Here is a 22,653-nt window from a genome sequence, read left to right on the forward strand (position 1 = left end):
TGTCCAAATATCAGCTTCCTATCTCAAAAGGTGCCTGAGTTAATGGTCAGAAGAGAAAGGAAATTTAATTAATTAAATAAGTACTTAATTAATCGCTGATAATTAAATAACTCCTTAATTAATTGATTATTCAAAAAACAAAAAATACAGTTTTTGACAAAGGACTTGCTCACTACTGTGCCGAAATTTCAGCTTCCTAGCTCAAAGGATGGCTGAGATATCGCCCGGACAAACAAACAAGAAAACAAGAAAGAAAACAACCAAGAAAACAAACAACCAGAGTGAAAACTGAGAACTCCCTTTCAGCGTGCGTCACTGCCGAGCCCCCTTCGGTGCCCGGCAATGACGTTTCGCAATGCCTGGAGATGGCATAGGAAAGGTGCGGTGTACAACAAGAAAGCAAGAAAACAAACAACCAGAGTGAAAACTGAGAACTCCCTTTCAGCGTGCGTCACTGCCGAGCCCCCTTCGGTGCCCGGCAATGACGTTTCGCAATGCCTGGAGATGGCATAGGAAAGGTGCGGTGTACAACAAGAAAGCAAGAAAACAAACAACCTGAGTGAAAACTGAGTACTCCCTTTCAGCGTGCGTCACTGCCGAGCCCCCTTCGGTGCCCAGCAATGACGATTTGCAATGCCTGGAGATGGCATAGGAAAGGTGCGGTGTACAACAAACAAACAACCAGAGTGAAAACTGAGTGCTCCCTTTCAGAGTGCGTCACTGCCGAGCCCCCTTCGGTGCCCGGCAATGACGTTTTGCAATGCCTGGAGATGGCATAGGAAAGGTGAGGTGGACAACAAACAAACAACCAGAGTGAAAACTGAGTGCTCCCTTTCAGAGTGCGTCACTGCCGAGCCCCCTTCGGTGCCCGTCAATGACGTTTTGCAGTGCCTAGAGATGACATAGGAAAGGAGCGGTGGACAATAGACAGGACTATACACATTAGTCAGTCGGCCTTGCAGCATAGCTCAAACCAATGGTGGTGGGGAGAAAGTCAGGAACCAGAGTAAATAACGTGCACATAAATCACATCAAGGAACAAAATCAAATTATGGTAAAAGTTGATGTAAAATACCAACTGATACGTATGATAACCTTTACACACTGCAGGTAACACACACTACAGGTAACACACTACATGTAACACACACTACAGGTAACACACACTACAGGTAACACACACTACAGGTAACACACACACACACACTGCAGTCGCCTCTCCTGCCCATTTGGGTATGGTTGAGGCTAATTGATATTATACATCAAGGACGCTGTGAAATGTAGATGGTACAGGATAGAGGATTGTGCAAAATTGGACAACAGATTGTGCAAAATTGGACAAGAGATTGTGCAAAATTGAACAAGAGATTGTGCAAAATTGGATAGAAGATTGTGGCATATTATGTGACAAAACTTATTTTATCACATAATATGCCAGTGTAACCATCCATACAGGTACACCAAAAATGATGCTGGGATATTCGTGCAGGTGACAAATGAACAGGGGTGTGAAAAGCACTCGTTTATATCTGCAAGAAAATGAGCAAAACTGTTGGGCAAAAGCACATGAGAGGAGAATCAGATAAAACTGCAAGTCTGACACCAACACAAATACACCTGCACTCGCATTATATGTGCCAATATGTCATCCATGTAACTACCACAAGTATCATTGCTTGTTTGTATAGTCATTGAAAATTAATTACAAAGATGGCTCACAGGTAAGCTTTAAGGTTTAATAAAAATGTACAATCTCGTACCTTCACTGCAGTTCTTTCCCATCCACCCAGGCAAACATGTGCAATTGTAATCATTGACCAAGTCTGTACATGTTGCTCCATTCACGCATGGCAGCGGGTTGCAATTATCGATATCTGAATCACAAAAAAGGTTCTGTTAGGTTGATAGAGTGCGGTACAATGAGGCATAATCGAATCAGGATTACAAAACTGAACCAAACAAAAATATCATGGCATGATTTTTTTTTTTATTGTGTGCAAGATCGAGGCTCATGAAAGAGCATTAATCACAAAACAAAAACAAGTACAGATACATTCAAAGTACACCACCCCCGTGCCAAATAATTAAATATCCGACAGCGCGGCATTGCCGGGGCGCATCCGGCGCCCGGCAATACCGCAGTGCAGCTAATCGAGGCTGCATTGGAAGGGAGAGGTGTACACTAATTGATTGATTAATTGTATAATTAAAATCAATAAAAGATTATCACAAAATATTTTCTTAATCAATTTTCTAATCGCATAACTAAACCACTTGTGCTTCATCCGAAGATGTATCTTTTAGAAATTTAATGAAATAGGTCATTAAAAAAAAAAAAAATTAATTGATTAATCAACAAATAATTAATCGATTAATCAATAAATAATTAATCGATTAAATGTTTTATCAATAAATCAAAAATATCCTTGATAAACCACCACCATTTCATCCGAATCTGTAACTTAAAAAATTAATTAATTAGGTCATTCAACGAATAATTAAATAATTAATCGATTAAATGATTAATCAATAAATCAAAAATATCCTTGATAGCCACATCACTTGGTCACTGTCATATCCAAATATTAGCTTCCCAGCTCAAAAGGTGCCTGAGATATTGGCCAAATGAGAAAGAAAATAAATAAATGATTAATAATGAAAATAAATAAATAATAATCATGAAAAAAAAAATTATTAATCAATTCTGTAACAGAACACATAAACCACCACCATTTCATCAGAATCTGTAACTTAAAAAAAATAATTAATTAGTCATTAATCGAATAATTAATCGATTAATTAATTAATTAATAAATCAAAAATAGCCTTTGCAGCCAAATCACCTGGTCATTAGCATGTCCAAATATCAGCTTCCTATCTCAAAAGGTGCCTGAGTTAATGGTCAGAAGAGAAAGGAAATTTAATTAATTAAATAAGTACTTAATTAATCGCTGATAATTAAATAACTCCTTAATTAATTGATTATTCAAAAAACAAAAAATACAGTTTTTGACAAAGGACTTGCTCACTACTGTGCCGAAATTTCAGCTTCCTAGCTCAAAGGATGGCTGAGATATCGCCCGGACAAACAAACAAGAAAACAAGAAAGAAAACAACCAAGAAAACAAACAACCAGAGTGAAAACTGAGAACTCCCTTTCAGCGTGCGTCACTGCCGAGCCCCCTTCGGTGCCCGGCAATGACGTTTCGCAATGCCTGGAGATGGCATAGGAAAGGTGCGGTGTACAACAAGAAAGCAAGAAAACAAACAACCAGAGTGAAAACTGAGAACTCCCTTTCAGCGTGCGTCACTGCCGAGCCCCCTTCGGTGCCCGGCAATGACGTTTCGCAATGCCTGGAGATGGCATAGGAAAGGTGCGGTGTACAACAAGAAAGCAAGAAAACAAACAACCTGAGTGAAAACTGAGTACTCCCTTTCAGCGTGCGTCACTGCCGAGCCCCCTTCGGTGCCCAGCAATGACGATTTGCAATGCCTGGAGATGGCATAGGAAAGGTGCGGTGTACAACAAACAAACAACCAGAGTGAAAACTGAGTGCTCCCTTTCAGAGTGCGTCACTGCCGAGCCCCCTTCGGTGCCCGGCAATGACGTTTTGCAATGCCTGGAGATGGCATAGGAAAGGTGAGGTGGACAACAAACAAACAACCAGAGTGAAAACCGAGTGCTCCCTTTCAGAGTGCGTCACTGCCGAGCCCCCTTCGGTGCCCGTCAATGACGTTTTGCAGTGCCTAGAGATGACATAGGAAAGGAGCGGTGGACAATAGACAGGACTATACACATTAGTCAGTCGGCCTTGCAGCATAGCTCAAACCAATGGTGGTGGGGAGAAAGTCAGGAACCAGAGTAAATAACGTGCACATAAATCACATCAAGGAACAAAATCAAATTATGGTAAAAGTTGATGTAAAATACCAACTGATACGTATGATAACCTTTACACACTGCAGGTAACACACACTACAGGTAACACACTACATGTAACACACACTACAGGTAACACACACTACAGGTAACACACACTACAGGTAACACACACACACACACTGCAGTCGCCTCTCCTGCCCATTTGGGTATGGTTGAGGCTAATTGATATTATACATCAAGGACGCTGTGAAATGTAGATGGTACAGGATAGAGGATTGTGCAAAATTGGACAACAGATTGTGCAAAATTGGACAAGAGATTGTGCAAAATTGAACAAGAGATTGTGCAAAATTGGATAGAAGATTGTGGCATATTATGTGACAAAACTTATTTTATCACATAATATGCCAGTGTAACCATCCATACAGGTACACCAAAAATGATGCTGGGATATTCGTGCAGGTGACAAATGAACAGGGGTGTGAAAAGCACTCGTTTATATCTGCAAGAAAATGAGCAAAACTGTTGGGCAAAAGCACATGAGAGGAGAATCAGATAAAACTGCAAGTCTGACACCAACACAAATACACCTGCACTCGCATTATATGTGCCAATATGTCATCCATGTAACTACCACAAGTATCATTGCTTGTTTGTATAGTCATTGAAAATTAATTACAAAGATGGCTCACAGGTAAGCTTTAAGGTTTAATAAAAATGTACAATCTCGTACCTTCACTGCAGTTCTTTCCCATCCACCCAGGCAAACATGTGCAATTGTAATCATTGACCAAGTCTGTACATGTTGCTCCATTCACGCATGGCAGTGGGTTGCAATTATCGATATCTGAATCACAAAAAAGGTTCTGTTAGGTTGATAGAGTGCGGTACAATGAGGCATAATCGAATCAGGATTACAAAACTGAACCAAACAAAAATATCATGGCATGATTTTTTTTTTTATTGTGTGCAAGATCGAGGCTCATGAAAGAGCATTAATCACAAAACAAAAACAAGTACAGATACATTCAAAGTACACCACCCCCGTGCCAAATAATTAAATATCCGACAGCGCGGCATTGCCGGGGCGCATCCGGCGCCCGGCAATACCGCAGTGCAGCTAATCGAGGCTGCATTGGAAGGGAGAGGTGTACACTAATTGATTGATTAATTGTATAATTAAAATCAATAAAAGATTATCACAAAATATTTTCTTAATCAATTGGCTAATCGCATAACTAAACCACTTGTGCTTCATCCGAAGATGTATCTTTTAGAAATTTAATGAAATAGGTCATTAAAAAAAAAAAAAATTAATTGATTAATCAACAAATAATTAATCGATTAATCAATAAATAATTAATCGATTAAATGTTTTATCAATAAATCAAAAATATCCTTGATAAACCACCACCATTTCATCCGAATCTGTAACTTAAAAAATTAATTAATTAGGTCATTCAACGAATAATTAAATAATTAATCGATTAAATGATTAATCAATAAATCAAAAATATCCTTGATAGCCACATCACTTGGTCACTGTCATATCCAAATATTAGCTTCCCAGCTCAAAAGGTGCCTGAGATATTGGCCAAATGAGAAAGAAAATAAATAAATGATTAATAATGAAAATAAATAAATAATAATCATGAAAAAAAAAATTATTAATCAATTCTGTAACAGAACACATAAACCACCACCATTTCATCAGAATCTGTAACTTAAAAAAAATAATTAATTAGTCATTAATCGAATAATTAATCGATTAATTAATTAATTAATAAATCAAAAATAGCCTTTGCAGCCAAATCACCTGGTCATTAGCATGTCCAAATATCAGCTTCCTATCTCAAAAGGTGCCTGAGTTAATGGTCAGAAGAGAAAGGAAATTTAATTAATTAAATAAGTACTTAATTAATCGCTGATAATTAAATAACTCCTTAATTAATTGATTATTCAAAAAACAAAAAATACAGTTTTTGACAAAGGACTTGCTCACTACTGTGCCGAAATTTCAGCTTCCTAGCTCAAAGGATGGCTGAGATATCGCCCGGACAAACAAACAAGAAAACAAGAAAGAAAACAACCAAGAAAACAAACAACCAGAGTGAAAACTGAGAACTCCCTTTCAGCGTGCGTCACTGCCGAGCCCCCTTCGGTGCCCGGCAATGACGTTTCGCAATGCCTGGAGATGGCATAGGAAAGGTGCGGTGTACAACAAGAAAGCAAGAAAACAAACAACCAGAGTGAAAACTGAGAACTCTCTTTCAGCGTGCGTCACTGCCGAGCCCCCTTCGGTGCCCGGCAATGACGTTTCGCAATGCCTGGAGATGGCATAGGAAAGGTGCGGTGTACAACAAGAAAGCAAGAAAACAAACAACCTGAGTGAAAACTGAGTACTCCCTTTCAGCGTGCGTCACTGCCGAGCCCCCTTCGGGGCCCAGCAATGACGATTTGCAATGCCTGGAGATGGCATAGGAAAGGTGCGGTGTACAACAAACAAACAACCAGAGTGAAAACTGAGTGCTCCCTTTCAGAGTGCGTCACTGCCGAGCCCCCTTCGGTGCCCGGCAATGACGTTTTGCAATGCCTGGAGATGGCATAGGAAAGGTGAGGTGGACAACAAACAAACAACCAGAGTGAAAACTGAGTGCTCCCTTTCAGCGTGCGTCACTGCCGAGCCCCCTTCGGTGCCCAGCAATGACGATTTGCAATGCCTGGAGATGGCATAGGAAAGGTGCGGTGTACAACAAACAAACAACCAGAGTGAAAACTGAGTGCTCCCTTTCAGAGTGCGTCACTGCCGAGGCCCCTTCGGTGCCCGTCAATGACGTTTTGCAGTGCCTAGAGATGACATAGGAAAGGAGCGGTGGACAATAGACAGGACTATACACATTAGTCAGTCGGCCTTGCAGCATAGCTCAAACCAATGGTGGTGGGGAGAAAGTCAGGAACCAGAGTAAATAACGTGCACATAAATCACATCAAGGAACAAAATCAAATTATGGTAAAAGTTGATGTAAAATACCAACTGATACGTATGATAACCTTTACACACTGCAGGTAACACACACTACAGGTAACACACTACAGGTAACACACACTACAGGTAACACACACTACAGGTAACACACACTACAGGTAACACACACACACACACACTGCAGTCGCCTCTCCTGCCCATTTGGGTATGGTTGAGCCTAATTGATATTATACATCAAGGACGCTGTGAAATGTAGATGGTACAGGATAGAGGATTGTGCAAAATTGGACAACAGATTGTGCAAAATTGGACAAGAGATTGTGCAAAATTGAACAAGAGATTGTGCAAAATTGGATAGAAGATTGTGGCATATTATGTGACAAAACTTATTTTATCACATAATATGCCAGTGTAACCATCCATACAGGTACACCAAAAATGATGCTGGGATATTCGTGCAGGTGACAAATGAACAGGGGTGTGAAAAGCACTCGTTTATATCTGCAAGAAAATGAGCAAAACTGTTGGGCAAAAGCACATGAGAGGAGAATCAGATAAAACTGCAAGTCTGACACCAACACAAATACACCTGCACTCGCATTATATGTGCCAATATGTCATCCATGTAACTACCACAAGTATCATTGCTTGTTTGTATAGTCAATGAAAATTAATTACAAAGATGGCTCACAGGTAAGCTTTAAGGTTTAATAAAAATGTACAATCTCGTACCTTCACTGCAGTTCTTTCCCATCCACCCAGGCAAACATGTGCAATTGTAATCATTGACCAAGTCTGTACATGTTGCTCCATTCACGCATGGCAGCGGGTTGCAATTATCGATATCTGAATCACAAAAAAGGTTCTGTTAGGTTGATAGAGTGCGGTACAATGAGGCATAATCGAATCAGGATTACAAAACTGAACCAGACAAAAATATCATGGCATGATTTTTTTTTTATTGTGTACAAGATCGAGGCTCATGAAAGAGCATTAATCACAAAACAAAAACAAGTACAGATACATTCAAAGTACACCACCCCCGTGCCAAATAATTAAATATCCGACAGCGCGGCATTGCCGGGGCGCATCTGGCGCCCGGCAATACCGCAGTGCAGCTAATCGAGGCTGCATTGGAAGGGAGAGGTGTACACTAATTGATTGATTAATTGTATAATTAAAATCAATAAAAGATTATCACAAAATATTTTCTTAATCAATTGGCTAATCGCATAACTAAACCACTTGTGCTTCATCCGAAGATGTATCTTTTAGAAATTTAATGAAATAGGTCATTAAAAAAAATTAAATAATTAATTGATTAATCAACAAATAATTAATCGATTAATCAATAAATAATTAATCGATTAAATGTTTTATCAATAAATCAAAAATATCCTTGATAAACCACCACCATTTCATCCGAATCTGTAACTTAAAAAATTAATTAATTAGGTCATTCAACGAATAATTAAATAATTAATCGATTAAATGATTAATCAATAAATCAAAAATATCCTTGATAGCCACATCACTTGGTCACTGTCATATCCAAATATTAGCTTCCCAGCTCAAAAGGTGCCTGAGATATTGGCCAAATGAGAAAGAAAATAAATAAATGAATAATAATGAAAATAAATAAATAATAATCATGAAAAAAAAAATTATTAATCAATTCTGTAACAGAACACATAAACCACCACCATTTCATCAGAATCTGTAACTTAAAAAAAATAATTAATTAGTCATTAATCGAATAATTAATCGATTAATTAATTAATTAATTAATCAAAAATAGCCTTTGCAGCCAAATCACCTGGTCATTAGCATGTCCAAATATCAGCTTCCTATCTCAAAAGGTGCCTGAGTTAATGGTCAGAAGAGAAAGGAAATTTAATTAATTAAATAAGTACTTAATTAATCGCTGATAATTAAATAACTCCTTAATTAATTGATTATTCAAAAAACAAAAAATACAGTTTTTGACAAAGGACTTGCTCACTACTGTGCCGAAATTTCAGCTTCCTAGCTCAAAGGATGGCTGAGATATCGCCCGGACAAACAAACAAGAAAACAAGAAAGAAAACAACCAAGAAAACAAACAACCAGAGTGAAAACTGAGAACTCCCTTTCAGCGTGCGTCACTGCCGAGCCCCCTTCGGTGCCCGGCAATGACGTTTCGCAATGCCTGGAGATGGCATAGGAAAGGTGCGGTGTACAACAAGAAAGCAAGAAAACAAACAACCAGAGTGAAAACTGAGAACTCCCTTTCAGCGTGCGTCACTGCCGAGCCCCCTTCGGTGCCCGGCAATGACGTTTCGCAATGCCTGGAGATGGCATAGGAAAGGTGCGGTGTACAACAAGAAAGCAAGAAAACAAACAACCTGAGTGAAAACTGAGTACTCCCTTTCAGCGTGCGTCACTGCCGAGCCCCCTTCGGTGCCCAGCAATGACGATTTGCAATGCCTGGAGATGGCATAGGAAAGGTGCGGTGTACAACAAACAAACAACCAGAGTGAAAACTGAGTGCTCCCTTTCAGAGTGCGTCACTGCCGAGCCCCCTTCGGTGCCCGGCAATGACGTTTTGCAATGCCTGGAGATGGCATAGGAAAGGTGAGGTGGACAACAAACAAACAACCAGAGTGAAAACTGAGTGCTCCCTTTCAGAGTGCGTCACTGCCGAGCCCCCTTCGGTGCCCGTCAATGACGTTTTGCAGTGCCTAGAGATGACATAGGAAAGGAGCGGTGGACAATAGACAGGACTATACACATTAGTCAGTCGGCCTTGCAGCATAGCTCAAACCAATGGTGGTGGGAAGAAAGTCAGGAACCAGAGTAAATAACGTGCACATAAATCACATCAAGGAACAAAATCAAATTATGGTAAAAGTTGATGTAAAATACCAACTGATACGTATGATAACCTTTACACACTGCAGGTAACACACACTACAGGTAACACACTACAGGTAACACACACTACAGGTAACACACACTACAGGTAACACACACTACAGGTAACACACACACACACACTGCAGTCGCCTCTCCTGCCCATTTGGGTATGGTTGAGGCTAATTGATATTATACATCAAGGACGCTGTGAAATGTAGATGGTACAGGATAGAGGATTGTGCAAAATTGGACAACAGATTGTGCAAAATTGGACAAGAGATTGTGCAAAATTGAACAAGAGATTGTGCAAAATTGGATAGAAGATTGTGGCATATTATGTGACAAAACTTATTTTATCACATAATATGCCAGTGTAACCATCCATACAGGTACACCAAAAATGATGCTGGGATATTCGTGCAGGTGACAAATGAACAGGGGTGTGAAAAGCACTCGTTTATATCTGCAAGAAAATGAGCAAAACTGTTGGGCAAAAGCACATGAGAGGAGAATCAGATAAAACTGCAAGTCTGACACCAACACAAATACACCTGCACTCGCATTATATGTGCCAATATGTCATCCATGTAACTACCACAAGTATCATTGCTTGTTTGTATAGTCATTGAAAATTAATTACAAAGATGGCTCACAGGTAAGCTTTAAGGTTTAATAAAAATGTACAATCTCGTACCTTCACTGCAGTTCTTTCCCATCCACCCAGGCAAACATGTGCAATTGTAATCATTGACCAAGTCTGTACATGTTGCTCCATTCACGCATGGCAGCGGGTTGCAATTATCGATATCTGAATCACAAAAAAGGTTCTGTTAGGTTGATAGAGTGCGGTACAATGAGGCATAATCGAATCAGGATTACAAAACTGAACCAAACAAAAATATCATGGCATGATTTTTTTTTTTATTGTGTACAAGATCGAGGCTCATGAAAGAGCATTAATCACAAAACAAAAACAAGTACAGATACATTCAAAGTACACCACCCCCGTGCCAATTAATTAAATATCCGACAGCGCGGCATTGCCGGGGCGCATCCGGTGCCCGGCAATACCGCAGTGCAGCTAATCGAGGCTGCATTGGAAGGGAGAGGTGTACACTAATTGATTGATTAATTGTATAATTAAAATCAATAAAAGATTATCACAAAATATTTTCTTAATCAATTGGCTAATCGCATAACTAAACCACTTGTGCTTCATCCGAAGATGTATCTTTTAGGAATTTAATGAAATAGGTCATAAAAAAAAAAAAAATTAATTGATTAATCAACAAATAATTAATCGATTAATCAATAAATAATTAATCGATTAAATGTTTTATCAATAAATCAAAAATATCCTTGATAAACCACCACCATTTCATCCGAATCTGTAACTTAAAAAATTAATTAATTAGGTCATTCAACGAATAATTAAATAATTAATCGATTAAATGATTAATCAATAAATCAAAAATATCCTTGATAGCCACATCACTTGGTCACTGTCATATCCAAATATTAGCTTCCCAGCTCAAAAGGTGCCTGAGATATTGGCCAAATGAGAAAGAAAATAAATAAATGATTAATAATGAAAATAAATAAATAATAATCATGGAAAAAAAAATTATTAATCAATTCTGTAACAGAACACATAAACCACCACCATTTCATCAGACTCTGTAACTTAAAAAAAATAATTAATTAGTCATTAATCGAATAATTAATCGATTAATTAATTAATTAATAAATCAAAAATAGCCTTTGCAGCCAAATCACCTGGTCATTAGCATGTCCAAATATCAGCTTCCTATCTCAAAAGGTGCCTGAGTTAATGGTCAGAAGAGAAAGGAAATTTAATTAATTAAATAAGTACTTAATTAATCGCTGATAATTAAATAACTCCTTAATTAATTGATTATTCAAAAAACAAAAAATACAGTTTTTGACAAAGGACTTGCTCACTACTGTGCCGAAATTTCAGCTTCCTAGCTCAAAGGATGGCTGAGATATCGCCCGGACAAACAAACAAGAAAACAAGAAAGAAAACAACCAAGAAAACAAACAACCAGAGTGAAAACCGAGAACTCCCTTTCAGCGTGCGTCACTGCCGAGCCCCCTTCGGTGCCCGGCAATGACGTTTCGCAATGCCTGGAGATGGCATAGGAAAGGTGCGGTGTACAACAAGAAAGCAAGAAAACAAACAACCTGAGTGAAAACTGAGTACTCCCTTTCAGCGTGCGTCACTGCCGAGCCCCCTTCGGTGCCCAGCAATGACGATTTGCAATGCCTGGAGATGGCATAGGAAAGGTGCGGTGTACAACAAACAAACAACCAGAGTGAAAACTGAGTGCTCCCTTTCAGAGTGCGTCACTGCCGAGCCCCCTTCGGTGCCCGGCAATGACGTTTTGCAATGCCTGGAGATGGCATAGGAAAGGTGAGGTGGACAACAAACAAACAACCAGAGTGAAAACTGAGTGCTCCCTTTCAGAGTGCGTCACTGCCGAGCCCCCTTCGGTGCCCGTCAATGACGTTTTGCAGTGCCTAGAGATGACATAGGAAAGGAGCGGTGGACAATAGACAGGACTATACACATTAGTCAGTCGGCCTTGCAGCATAGCTCAAACCAATGGTGGTGGGGAGAAAGTCAGGAACCAGAGTAAATAACGTGCACATAAATCACATCAAGGAACAAAATCAAATTATGGTAAAAGTTGATGTAAAATACCAACTGATACGTATGATAACCTTTACACACTGCAGGTAACACACACTACAGGTAACACACTACAGGTAACACACACTACAGGTAACACACACTACAGGTAACACACACTACAGGTAACACACACACACACACACACTGCAGTCGCCTCTCCTGCCCATTTGGGTATGGTTGAGGCTAATTGATATTATACATCAAGGACGCTGTGAAATGTAGATGGTACAGGATAGAGGATTGTGCAAAATTGGACAACAGATTGTGCAAAATTGGACAAGAGATTGTGCAAAATTGAACAAGAGATTGTGCAAAATTGGATAGAAGATTGTGGCATATTATGTGACAAAACTTATTTTATCACATAATATGCCAGTGTAACCATCCATACAGGTACACCAAAAATGATGCTGGGATATTCGTGCAGGTGACAAATGAACAGGGGTGTGAAAAGCACTCGTTTATATCTGCAAGAAAATGAGCAAAACTGTTGGGCAAAAGCACATGAGAGGAGAATCAGATAAAACTGCAAGTCTGACACCAACACAAATACACCTGCACTCGCATTATATGTGCCAATATGTCATCCATGTAACTACCACAAGTATCATTGCTTGTTTGTATAGTCATTGAAAATTAATTACAAAGATGGCTCACAGGTAAGCTTTAAGGTTTAATAAAAATGTACAATCTCGTACCTTCACTGCAGTTCTTTCCCATCCACCCAGGCAAACATGTGCAATTGTAATCATTGACCAAGTCTGTACATGTTGCTCCATTCACGCATGGCAGCGGGTTGCAATTATCGATATCTGAATCACAAAAAAGGTTCTGTTAGGTTGATAGAGTGCGGTACAATGAGGCATAATCGAATCAGGATTACAAAACTGAACCAAACAAAAATATCATGGCATGATTTTTTTTTTTATTGTGTACAAGATCGAGGCTCATGAAAGAGCATTAATCACAAAACAAAAACAAGTACAGATACATTCAAAGTACACCACCCCCGTGCCAAATAATTAAATATCCGACAGCGCGGCATTGCCGGGGCGCATCCGGTGCCCGGCAATACCGCAGTGCAGCTAATCGAGGCTGCATTGGAAGGGAGAGGTGTACACTAATTGATTGATTAATTGTATAATTAAAATCAATAAAAGATTATCACAAAATATTTTCTTAATCAATTGGCTAATCGCATAACTAAACCACTTGTGCTTCATCCGAAGAAGTATCTTTTAGAAATTTAATGAAATAGGTCATTAAAAAAAAAAAAAATTAATTGATTAATCAACAAATAATTAATCGATTAATCAATAAATAATTAATCGATTAAATGTTTTATCAATAAATCAAAAATATCCTTGATAAACCACCACCATTTCATCCGAATCTGTAACTTAAAAAATTAATTAATTAGGTCATTCAACGAATAATTAAATAATTAATCGATTAAATGATTAATCAATAAATCAAAAATATCCTTGATAGCCACATCACTTGGTCACTGTCATATCCAAATATTAGCTTCCCAGCTCAAAAGGTGCCTGAGATATTGGCCAAATGAGAAAGAAAATAAATAAATGATTAATAATGAAAATAAATAAATAATAATCATGGAAAAAAAAATTATTAATCAATTCTGTAACAGAACACATAAACCACCACCATTTCATCAGACTCTGTAACTTAAAAAAAATAATTAATTAGTCATTAATCGAATAATTAATCGATTAATTAATTAATTAATAAATCAAAAATAGCCTTTGCAGCCAAATCACCTGGTCATTAGCATGTCCAAATATCAGCTTCCTATCTCAAAAGGTGCCTGAGTTAATGGTCAGAAGAGAAAGGAAATTTAATTAATTAAATAAGTACTTAATTAATCGCTGATAATTAAATAACTCCTTAATTAATTGATTATTCAAAAAACAAAAAATACAGTTTTTGACAAAGGACTTGCTCACTACTGTGCCGAAATTTCAGCTTCCTAGCTCAAAGGATGGCTGAGATATCGCCCGGACAAACAAACAAGAAAACAAGAAAGAAAACAACCAAGAAAACAAACAACCAGAGTGAAAACCGAGAACTCCCTTTCAGCGTGCGTCACTGCCGAGCCCCCTTCGGTGCCCGGCAATGACGTTTCGCAATGCCTGGAGATGGCATAGGAAAGGTGCGGTGTACAACAAGAAAGCAAGAAAACAAACAACCTGAGTGAAAACTGAGTACTCCCTTTCAGCGTGCGTCACTGCCGAGCCCCCTTCGGTGCCCAGCAATGACGATTTGCAATGCCTGGAGATGGCATAGGAAAGGTGCGGTGTACAACAAACAAACAACCAGAGTGAAAACTGAGTGCTCCCTTTCAGAGTGCGTCACTGCCGAGCCCCCTTCGGTGCCCGGCAATGACGTTTTGCAATGCCTGGAGATGGCATAGGAAAGGTGAGGTGGACAACAAACAAACAACCAGAGTGAAAACTGAGTGCTCCCTTTCAGAGTGCGTCACTGCCGAGCCCCATTCGGTGCCCGTCAATGACGTTTTGCAGTGCCTAGAGATGACATAGGAAAGGAGCGGTGGACAATAGACAGGACTATACACATTAGTCAGTCGGCCTTGCAGCATAGCTCAAACCAATGGTGGTGGGGAGAAAGTCAGGAACCAGAGTAAATAACGTGCACATAAATCACATCAAGGAACAAAATCAAATTATGGTAAAAGTTGATGTAAAATACCAACTGATACGTATGATAACCTTTACACACTGCAGGTAACACACACTACAGGTAACACACTACAGGTAACACACACTACAGGTAACACACACTACAGGTAACACACACTACAGGTAACACACACACACACACACTGCAGTCGCCTCTCCTGCCCATTTGGGTATGGTTGAGCCTAATTGATATTATACATCAAGGACGCTGTGAAATGTAGATGGTACAGGATAGAGGATTGTGCAAAATTGGACAACAGATTGTGCAAAATTGGACAAGAGATTGTGCAAAATTGAACAAGAGATTGTGCAAAATTGGATAGAAGATTGTGGCATATTATGTGACAAAACTTATTTTATCACATAATATGCCAGTGTAACCATCCATACAGGTACACCAAAAATGATGCTGGGATATTCGTGCAGGTGACAAATGAACAGGGGTGTGAAAAGCACTCGTTTATATCTGCAAGAAAATGAGCAAAACTGTTGGGCAAAAGCACATGAGAGGAGAATCAGATAAAACTGCAAGTCTGACACCAACACAAATACACCTGCACTCGCATTATATGTGCCAATATGTCATCCATGTAACTACCACAAGTATCATTGCTTGTTTGTATAGTCAATGAAAATTAATTACAAAGATGGCTCACAGGTAAGCTTTAAGGTTTAATAAAAATGTACAATCTCGTACCTTCACTGCAGTTCTTTCCCATCCACCCAGGCAAACATGTGCAATTGTAATCATTGACCAAGTCTGTACATGTTGCTCCATTCACGCATGGCAGCGGGTTGCAATTATCGATATCTGAATCACAAAAAAGGTTCTGTTAGGTTGATAGAGTGCGGTACAATGAGGCATAATCGAATCAGGATTACAAAACTGAACCAGACAAAAATATCATGGCATGATTTTTTTTTTATTGTGTACAAGATCGAGGCTCATGAAAGAGCATTAATCACAAAACAAAAACAAGTACAGATACATTCAAAGTACACCACCCCCGTGCCAAATAATTAAATATCCGACAGCGCGGCATTGCCGGGGCGCATCTGGCGCCCGGCAATACCGCAGTGCAGCTAATCGAGGCTGCATTGGAAGGGAGAGGTGTACACTAATTGATTGATTAATTGTATAATTAAAATCAATAAAAGATTATCACAAAATATTTTCTTAATCAATTGGCTAATCGCATAACTAAACCACTTGTGCTTCATCCGAAGATGTATCTTTTAGAAATTTAATGAAATAGGTCATTAAAAAAAATTAAATAATTAATTGATTAATCAACAAATAATTAATCGATTAATCAATAAATAATTAATCGATTAAATGTTTTATCAATAAATCAAAAATATCCTTGATAAACCACCACCATTTCATCCGAATCTGTAACTTAAAAAATTAATTAATTAGGTCATTCAACGAATAATTAAATAATTAATCGATTAAATGATTAATCAATAAATCAAAAATATCCTTGATAGCCACATCACTTGGTCACTGTCATATCCAAATATTAGCTTCCCAGCTCAAAAGGTGCCTGAGATATTGGCCAAATGAGAAAGAAAATAAATAAATGAATAATAATGAAAATAAATAAATAATAATCATGAAAAAAAAAATTATTAATCAATTCTGTAACAGAACACATAAACCACCACCATTTCATCAGAATCTGTAACTTAAAAAAAATAATTAATTAGTCATTAATCGAATAATTAATCGATTAATTAATTAATTAATTAATCAAAAATAGCCTTTGCAGCCAAATCACCTGGTCATTAGCATGTCCAAATATCAGCTTCCTATCTCAAAAGGTGCCTGAGTTAATGGTCAGAAGAGAAAGGAAATTTAATTAATTAAATAAGTACTTAATTAATCGCTGATAATTAAATAACTCCTTAATTAATTGATTATTCAAAAAACAAAAAATACAGTTTTTGACAAAGGACTTGCTCACTACTGTGCCGAAATTTCAGCTTCCTAGCTCAAAGGATGGCTGAGATATCGCCCGGACAAACAAACAAGAAAACAAGAAAGAAAACAACCAAGAAAACAAACAACCAGAGTGAAAACTGAGAACTCCCTTTCAGCGTGCGTCACTGCCGAGCCCCCTTCGGTGCCCGGCAATGACGTTTCGCAATGCCTGGAGATGGCATAGGAAAGGTGCGGTGTACAACAAGAAAGCAAGAAAACAAACAACCAGAGTGAAAACTGAGAACTCCCTTTCAGCGTGCGTCACTGCCGAGCCCCCTTCGGTGCCCGGCAATGACGTTTCGCAATGCCTGGAGATGGCATAGGAAAGGTGCGGTGTACAACAAGAAAGCAAGAAAACAAACAACCTGAGTGAAAACTGAGTACTCCCTTTCAGCGTGCGTCACTGCCGAGCCCCCTTCGGTGCCCAGCAATGACGATTTGCAATGCCTGGAGATGGCATAGGAAAGGTGCGGTGTACAACAAACAAACAACCAGAGTGAAAACTGAGTGCTCCCTTTCAGAGTGCGTCACTGCCGAGCCCCCTTCGGTGCCCGGCAATGACGTTTTGCAATGCCTGGAGATGGCATAGGAAAGGTGAGGTGGACAACAAACAAACAACCAGAGTGAAAACTGAGTGCTCCCTTTCAGAGTGCGTCACTGCCGAGCCCCCTTCGGTGCCCGTCAATGACGTTTTGCAGTGCCTAGAGATGACATAGGAAAGGAGCGGTGGACAATAGACAGGACTATACACATTAGTCAGTCGGCCTTGCAGCATAGCTCAAACCAATGGTGGTGGGAAGAAAGTCAGGAACCAGAGTAAATAACGTGCACATAAATCACATCAAGGAACAAAATCAAATTATGGTAAAAGTTGATGTAAAATACCAACTGATACGTATGATAACCTTTACACACTGCAGGTAACACACACTACAGGTAACACACTACAGGTAACACACACTACAGGTAACACACACTACAGGTAACACACACTACAGGTAACACACACACACACACTGCAGTCGCCTCTCCTGCCCATTTGGGTATGGTTGAGGCTAATTGATATTATACATCAAGGACGCTGTGAAATGTAGATGGTACAGGATAGAGGATTGTGCAAAATTGGACAACAGATTGTGCAAAATTGGACAAGAGATTGTGCAAAATTGAACAAGAGATTGTGCAAAATTGGATAGAAGATTGTGGCATATTATGTGACAAAACTTATTTTATCACATAATATGCCAGTGTAACCATCCATACAGGTACACCAAAAATGATGCTGGGATATTCGTGCAGGTGACAAATGAACAGGGGTGTGAAAAGCACTCGTTTATATCTGCAAGAAAATGAGCAAAACTGTTGGGCAAAAGCACATGAGAGGAGAATCAGATAAAACTGCAAGTCTGACACCAACACAAATACACCTGCACTCGCATTATATGTGCCAATATGTCATCCATGTAACTACCACAAGTATCATTGCTTGTTTGTATAGTCATTGAAAATTAATTACAAAGATGGCTCACAGGTAAGCTTTAAGGTTTAATAAAAATGTACAATCTCGTACCTTCACTGCAGTTCTTTCCCATCCACCCAGGCAAACATGTGCAATTGTAATCATTGACCAAGTCTGTACATGTTGCTCCATTCACGCATGGCAGCGGGTTGCAATTATCGATATCTGAATCACAAAAAAGGTTCTGTTAGGTTGATAGAGTGCGGTACAATGAGGCATAATCGAATCAGGATTACAAAACTGAACCAAACAAAAATATCATGGCATGATTTTTTTTTTTATTGTGTACAAGATCGAGGCTCATGAAAGAGCATTAATCACAAAACAAAAACAAGTACAGATACATTCAAAGTACACCACCCCCGTGCCAATTAATTAAATATCCGACAGCGCGGCATTGCCGGGGCGCATCCGGTGCCCGGCAATACCGCAGTGCAGCTAATCGAGGCTGCATTGGAAGGGAGAGGTGTACACTAATTGATTGATTAATTGTATAATTAAAATCAATAAAAGATTATCACAAAATATTTTCTTAATCAATTGGCTAATCGCATAACTAAACCACTTGTGCTTCATCCGAAGATGTATCTTTTAGGAATTTAATGAAATAGGTCATAAAAAAAAAAAAAATTAATTGATTAATCAACAAATAATTAATCGATTAATCAATAAATAATTAATCGATTAAATGTTTTATCAATAAATCAAAAATATCCTTGATAAACCACCACCATTTCATCCGAATCTGTAACTTAAAAAATTAATTAATTAGGTCATTCAACGAATAATTAAATAATTAATCGATTAAATGATTAATCAATAAATCAAAAATATCCTTGATAGCCACATCACTTGGTCACTGTCATATCCAAATATTAGCTTCCCAGCTCAAAAGGTGCCTGAGATATTGGCCAAATGAGAAAGAAAATAAATAAATGATTAATAATGAAAATAAATAAATAATAATCATGGAAAAAAAAATTATTAATCAATTCTGTAACAGAACACATAAACCACCACCATTTCATCAGACTCTGTAACTTAAAAAAAATAATTAATTAGTCATTAATCGAATAATTAATCGATTAATTAATTAATTAATAAATCAAAAATAGCCTTTGCAGCCAAATCACCTGGTCATTAGCATGTCCAAATATCAGCTTCCTATCTCAAAAGGTGCCTGAGTTAATGGTCAGAAGAGAAAGGAAATTTAATTAATTAAATAAGTACTTAATTAATCGCTGATAATTAAATAACTCCTTAATTAATTGATTATTCAAAAAACAAAAAATACAGTTTTTGACAAAGGACTTGCTCACTACTGTGCCGAAATTTCAGCTTCCTAGCTCAAAGGATGGCTGAGATATCGCCCGGACAAACAAACAAGAAAACAAGAAAGAAAACAACCAAGAAAACAAACAACCAGAGTGAAAACCGAGCACTCCCTTTCAGCGTGCGTCACTGCCGAGCCCCCTTCGGTGCCCGGCAATGACGTTTCGCAATGCCTGGAGATGGCATAGGAAAGGTGCGGTGTACAACAAGAAAGCAAGAAAACAAACAACCTGAGTGAAAACTGAGTACTCCCTTTCAGCGTGCGTCACTGCCGAGCCCCCTTCGGTGCCCAGCAATGACGATTTGCAATGCCTGGAGATGGCATAGGAAAGGTGCGGTGTACAACAAACAAACAACCAGAGTGAAAACTGAGTGCTCCCTTTCAGAGTGCGTCACTGCCGAGCCCCCTTCGGTGCCCGGCAATGACGTTTTGCAATGCCTGGAGATGGCATAGGAAAGGTGAGGTGGACAACAAACAAACAACCAGAGTGAAAACTGAGTGCTCCCTTTCAGAGTGCGTCACTGCCGAGCCCCCTTCGGTGCCCGTCAATGACGTTTTGCAGTGCCTAGAGATGACATAGGAAAGGAGCGGTGGACAATAGACAGGACTATACACATTAGTCAGTCGGCCTTGCAGCATAGCTCAAACCAATGGTGGTGGGGAGAAAGTCAGGAACCAGAGTAAATAACGTGCACATAAATCACATCAAGGAACAAAATCAAATTATGGTAAAAGTTGATGTAAAATACCAACTGATACGTATGATAACCTTTACACACTGCAGGTAACACACACTACAGGTAACACACTACAGGTAACACACACTACAGGTAACACACACTACAGGTAACACACACTACAGGTAACACACACACACACACACTGCAGTCGCCTCTCCTGCCCATTTGGGTATGGTTGAGGCTAATTGATATTATACATCAAGGACGCTGTGAAATGTAGATGGTACAGGATAGAGGATTGTGCAAAATTGGACAACAGATTGTGCAAAATTGGACAAGAGATTGTGCAAAATTGAACAAGAGATTGTGCAAAATTGGATAGAAGATTGTGGCATATTATGTGACAAAACTTATTTTATCACATAATATGCCAGTGTAACCATCCATACAGGTACACCAAAAATGATGCTGGGATATTCGTGCAGGTGACAAATGAACAGGGGTGTGAAAAGCACTCGTTTATATCTGCAAGAAAATGAGCAAAACTGTTGGGCAAAAGCACATGAGAGGAGAATCAGATAAAACTGCAAGTCTGACACCAACACAAATACACCTGCACTCGCATTATATGTGCCAATATGTCATCCATGTAACTACCACAAGTATCATTGCTTGTTTGTATAGTCATTGAAAATTAATTACAAAGATGGCTCACAGGTAAGCTTTAAGGTTTAATAAAAATGTACAATCTCGTACCTTCACTGCAGTTCTTTCCCATCCACCCAGGCAAACATGTGCAATTGTAATCATTGACCAAGTCTGTACATGTTGCTCCATTCACGCATGGCAGCGGGTTGCAATTATCGATATCTGAATCACAAAAAAGGTTCTGTTAGGTTGATAGAGTGCGGTACAATGAGGCATAATCGAATCAGGATTACAAAACTGAACCAAACAAAAATATCATGGCATGATTTTTTTTTTTATTGTGTACAAGATCGAGGCTCATGAAAGAGCATTAATCACAAAACAAAAACAAGTACAGATACATTCAAAGTACACCACCCCCGTGCCAAATAATTAAATATCCGACAGCGCGGCATTGCCGGGGCGCATCCGGTGCCCGGCAATACCGCAGTGCAGCTAATCGAGGCTGCATTGGAAGGGAGAGGTGTACACTAATTGATTGATTAATTGTATAATTAAAATCAATAAAAGATTATCACAAAATATTTTCTTAATCAATTGGCTAATCGCATAACTAAACCACTTGTGCTTCATCCGAAGAAGTATCTTTTAGAAATTTAATGAAATAGGTCATTAAAAAAAAAAAAAATTAATTGATTAATCAACAAATAATTAATCGATTAATCAATAAATAATTAATCGATTAAATGTTTTATCAATAAATCAAAAATATCCTTGATAAACCACCACCATTTCATCCGAATCTGTAACTTAAAAAATTAATTAATTAGGTCATTCAACGAATAATTAAATAATTAATCGATTAAATGATTAATCAATAAATCAAAAATATCCTTGATAGCCACATCACTTGGTCACTGTCATATCCAAATATTAGCTTCCCAGCTCAAAAGGTGCCTGAGATATTGGCCAAATGAGAAAGAAAATAAATAAATGATTAATAATGAAAATAAATAAATAATAATCATGGAAAAAAAAATTATTAATCAATTCTGTAACAGAACACATAAACCACCACCATTTCATCAGACTCTGTAACTTAAAAAAAATAATTAATTAGTCATTAATCGAATAATTAATCGATTAATTAATTAATTAATAAATCAAAAATAGCCTTTGCAGCCAAATCACCTGGTCATTAGCATGTCCAAATATCAGCTTCCTATCTCAAAAGGTGCCTGAGTTAATGGTCAGAAGAGAAAGGAAATTTAATTAATTAAATAAGTACT

The 22,653-nt window shown here is 38.4% G+C and overlaps 2 protein-coding genes across 2 annotated transcripts in view; both read right to left on the reverse strand.

The window, feature by feature from the left end:
• Positions 1 to 6,804, reverse strand: part of LOC137425813 (uncharacterized) — a 173,689-nt gene extending 166,885 nt beyond the window's left edge. Inside the window, exons 1-3 of the mRNA XM_078775191.1 lie at positions 6,774 to 6,804; positions 4,617 to 4,730; positions 1,761 to 1,874 (exon numbers count right to left, since the gene is read on the reverse strand). Of these exons, the coding sequence (XP_078631317.1) occupies positions 1,761 to 1,874; positions 4,617 to 4,730; positions 6,774 to 6,804 (259 nt within the window). The remainder of the gene's footprint in view (positions 1 to 1,760; positions 1,875 to 4,616; positions 4,731 to 6,773) is intronic.
• Positions 6,805 to 7,364: 560 nt separating this feature from the next.
• The window catches only part of LOC144891579 (uncharacterized), a 92,296-nt gene continuing 77,007 nt past the window's right edge, over positions 7,365 to 22,653 (reverse strand). The window contains exons 25-31 of the mRNA XM_078775192.1: positions 21,473 to 21,586; positions 18,755 to 18,868; positions 15,898 to 16,011; positions 13,179 to 13,292; positions 10,459 to 10,572; positions 7,602 to 7,715; positions 7,365 to 7,390 (exon numbers count right to left, since the gene is read on the reverse strand). Of these exons, the coding sequence (XP_078631318.1) occupies positions 7,365 to 7,390; positions 7,602 to 7,715; positions 10,459 to 10,572; positions 13,179 to 13,292; positions 15,898 to 16,011; positions 18,755 to 18,868; positions 21,473 to 21,586 (710 nt within the window). The remainder of the gene's footprint in view (positions 7,391 to 7,601; positions 7,716 to 10,458; positions 10,573 to 13,178; positions 13,293 to 15,897; positions 16,012 to 18,754; positions 18,869 to 21,472; positions 21,587 to 22,653) is intronic.

The sequence above is a fragment of the Myxine glutinosa genome, chromosome 4 (assembly GCF_964187855.1).
Source record: "Myxine glutinosa chromosome 4, kmMyxGlut1.1, whole genome shotgun sequence".
Taxonomy (NCBI): Eukaryota; Metazoa; Chordata; class Myxini; order Myxiniformes; family Myxinidae; genus Myxine; species Myxine glutinosa.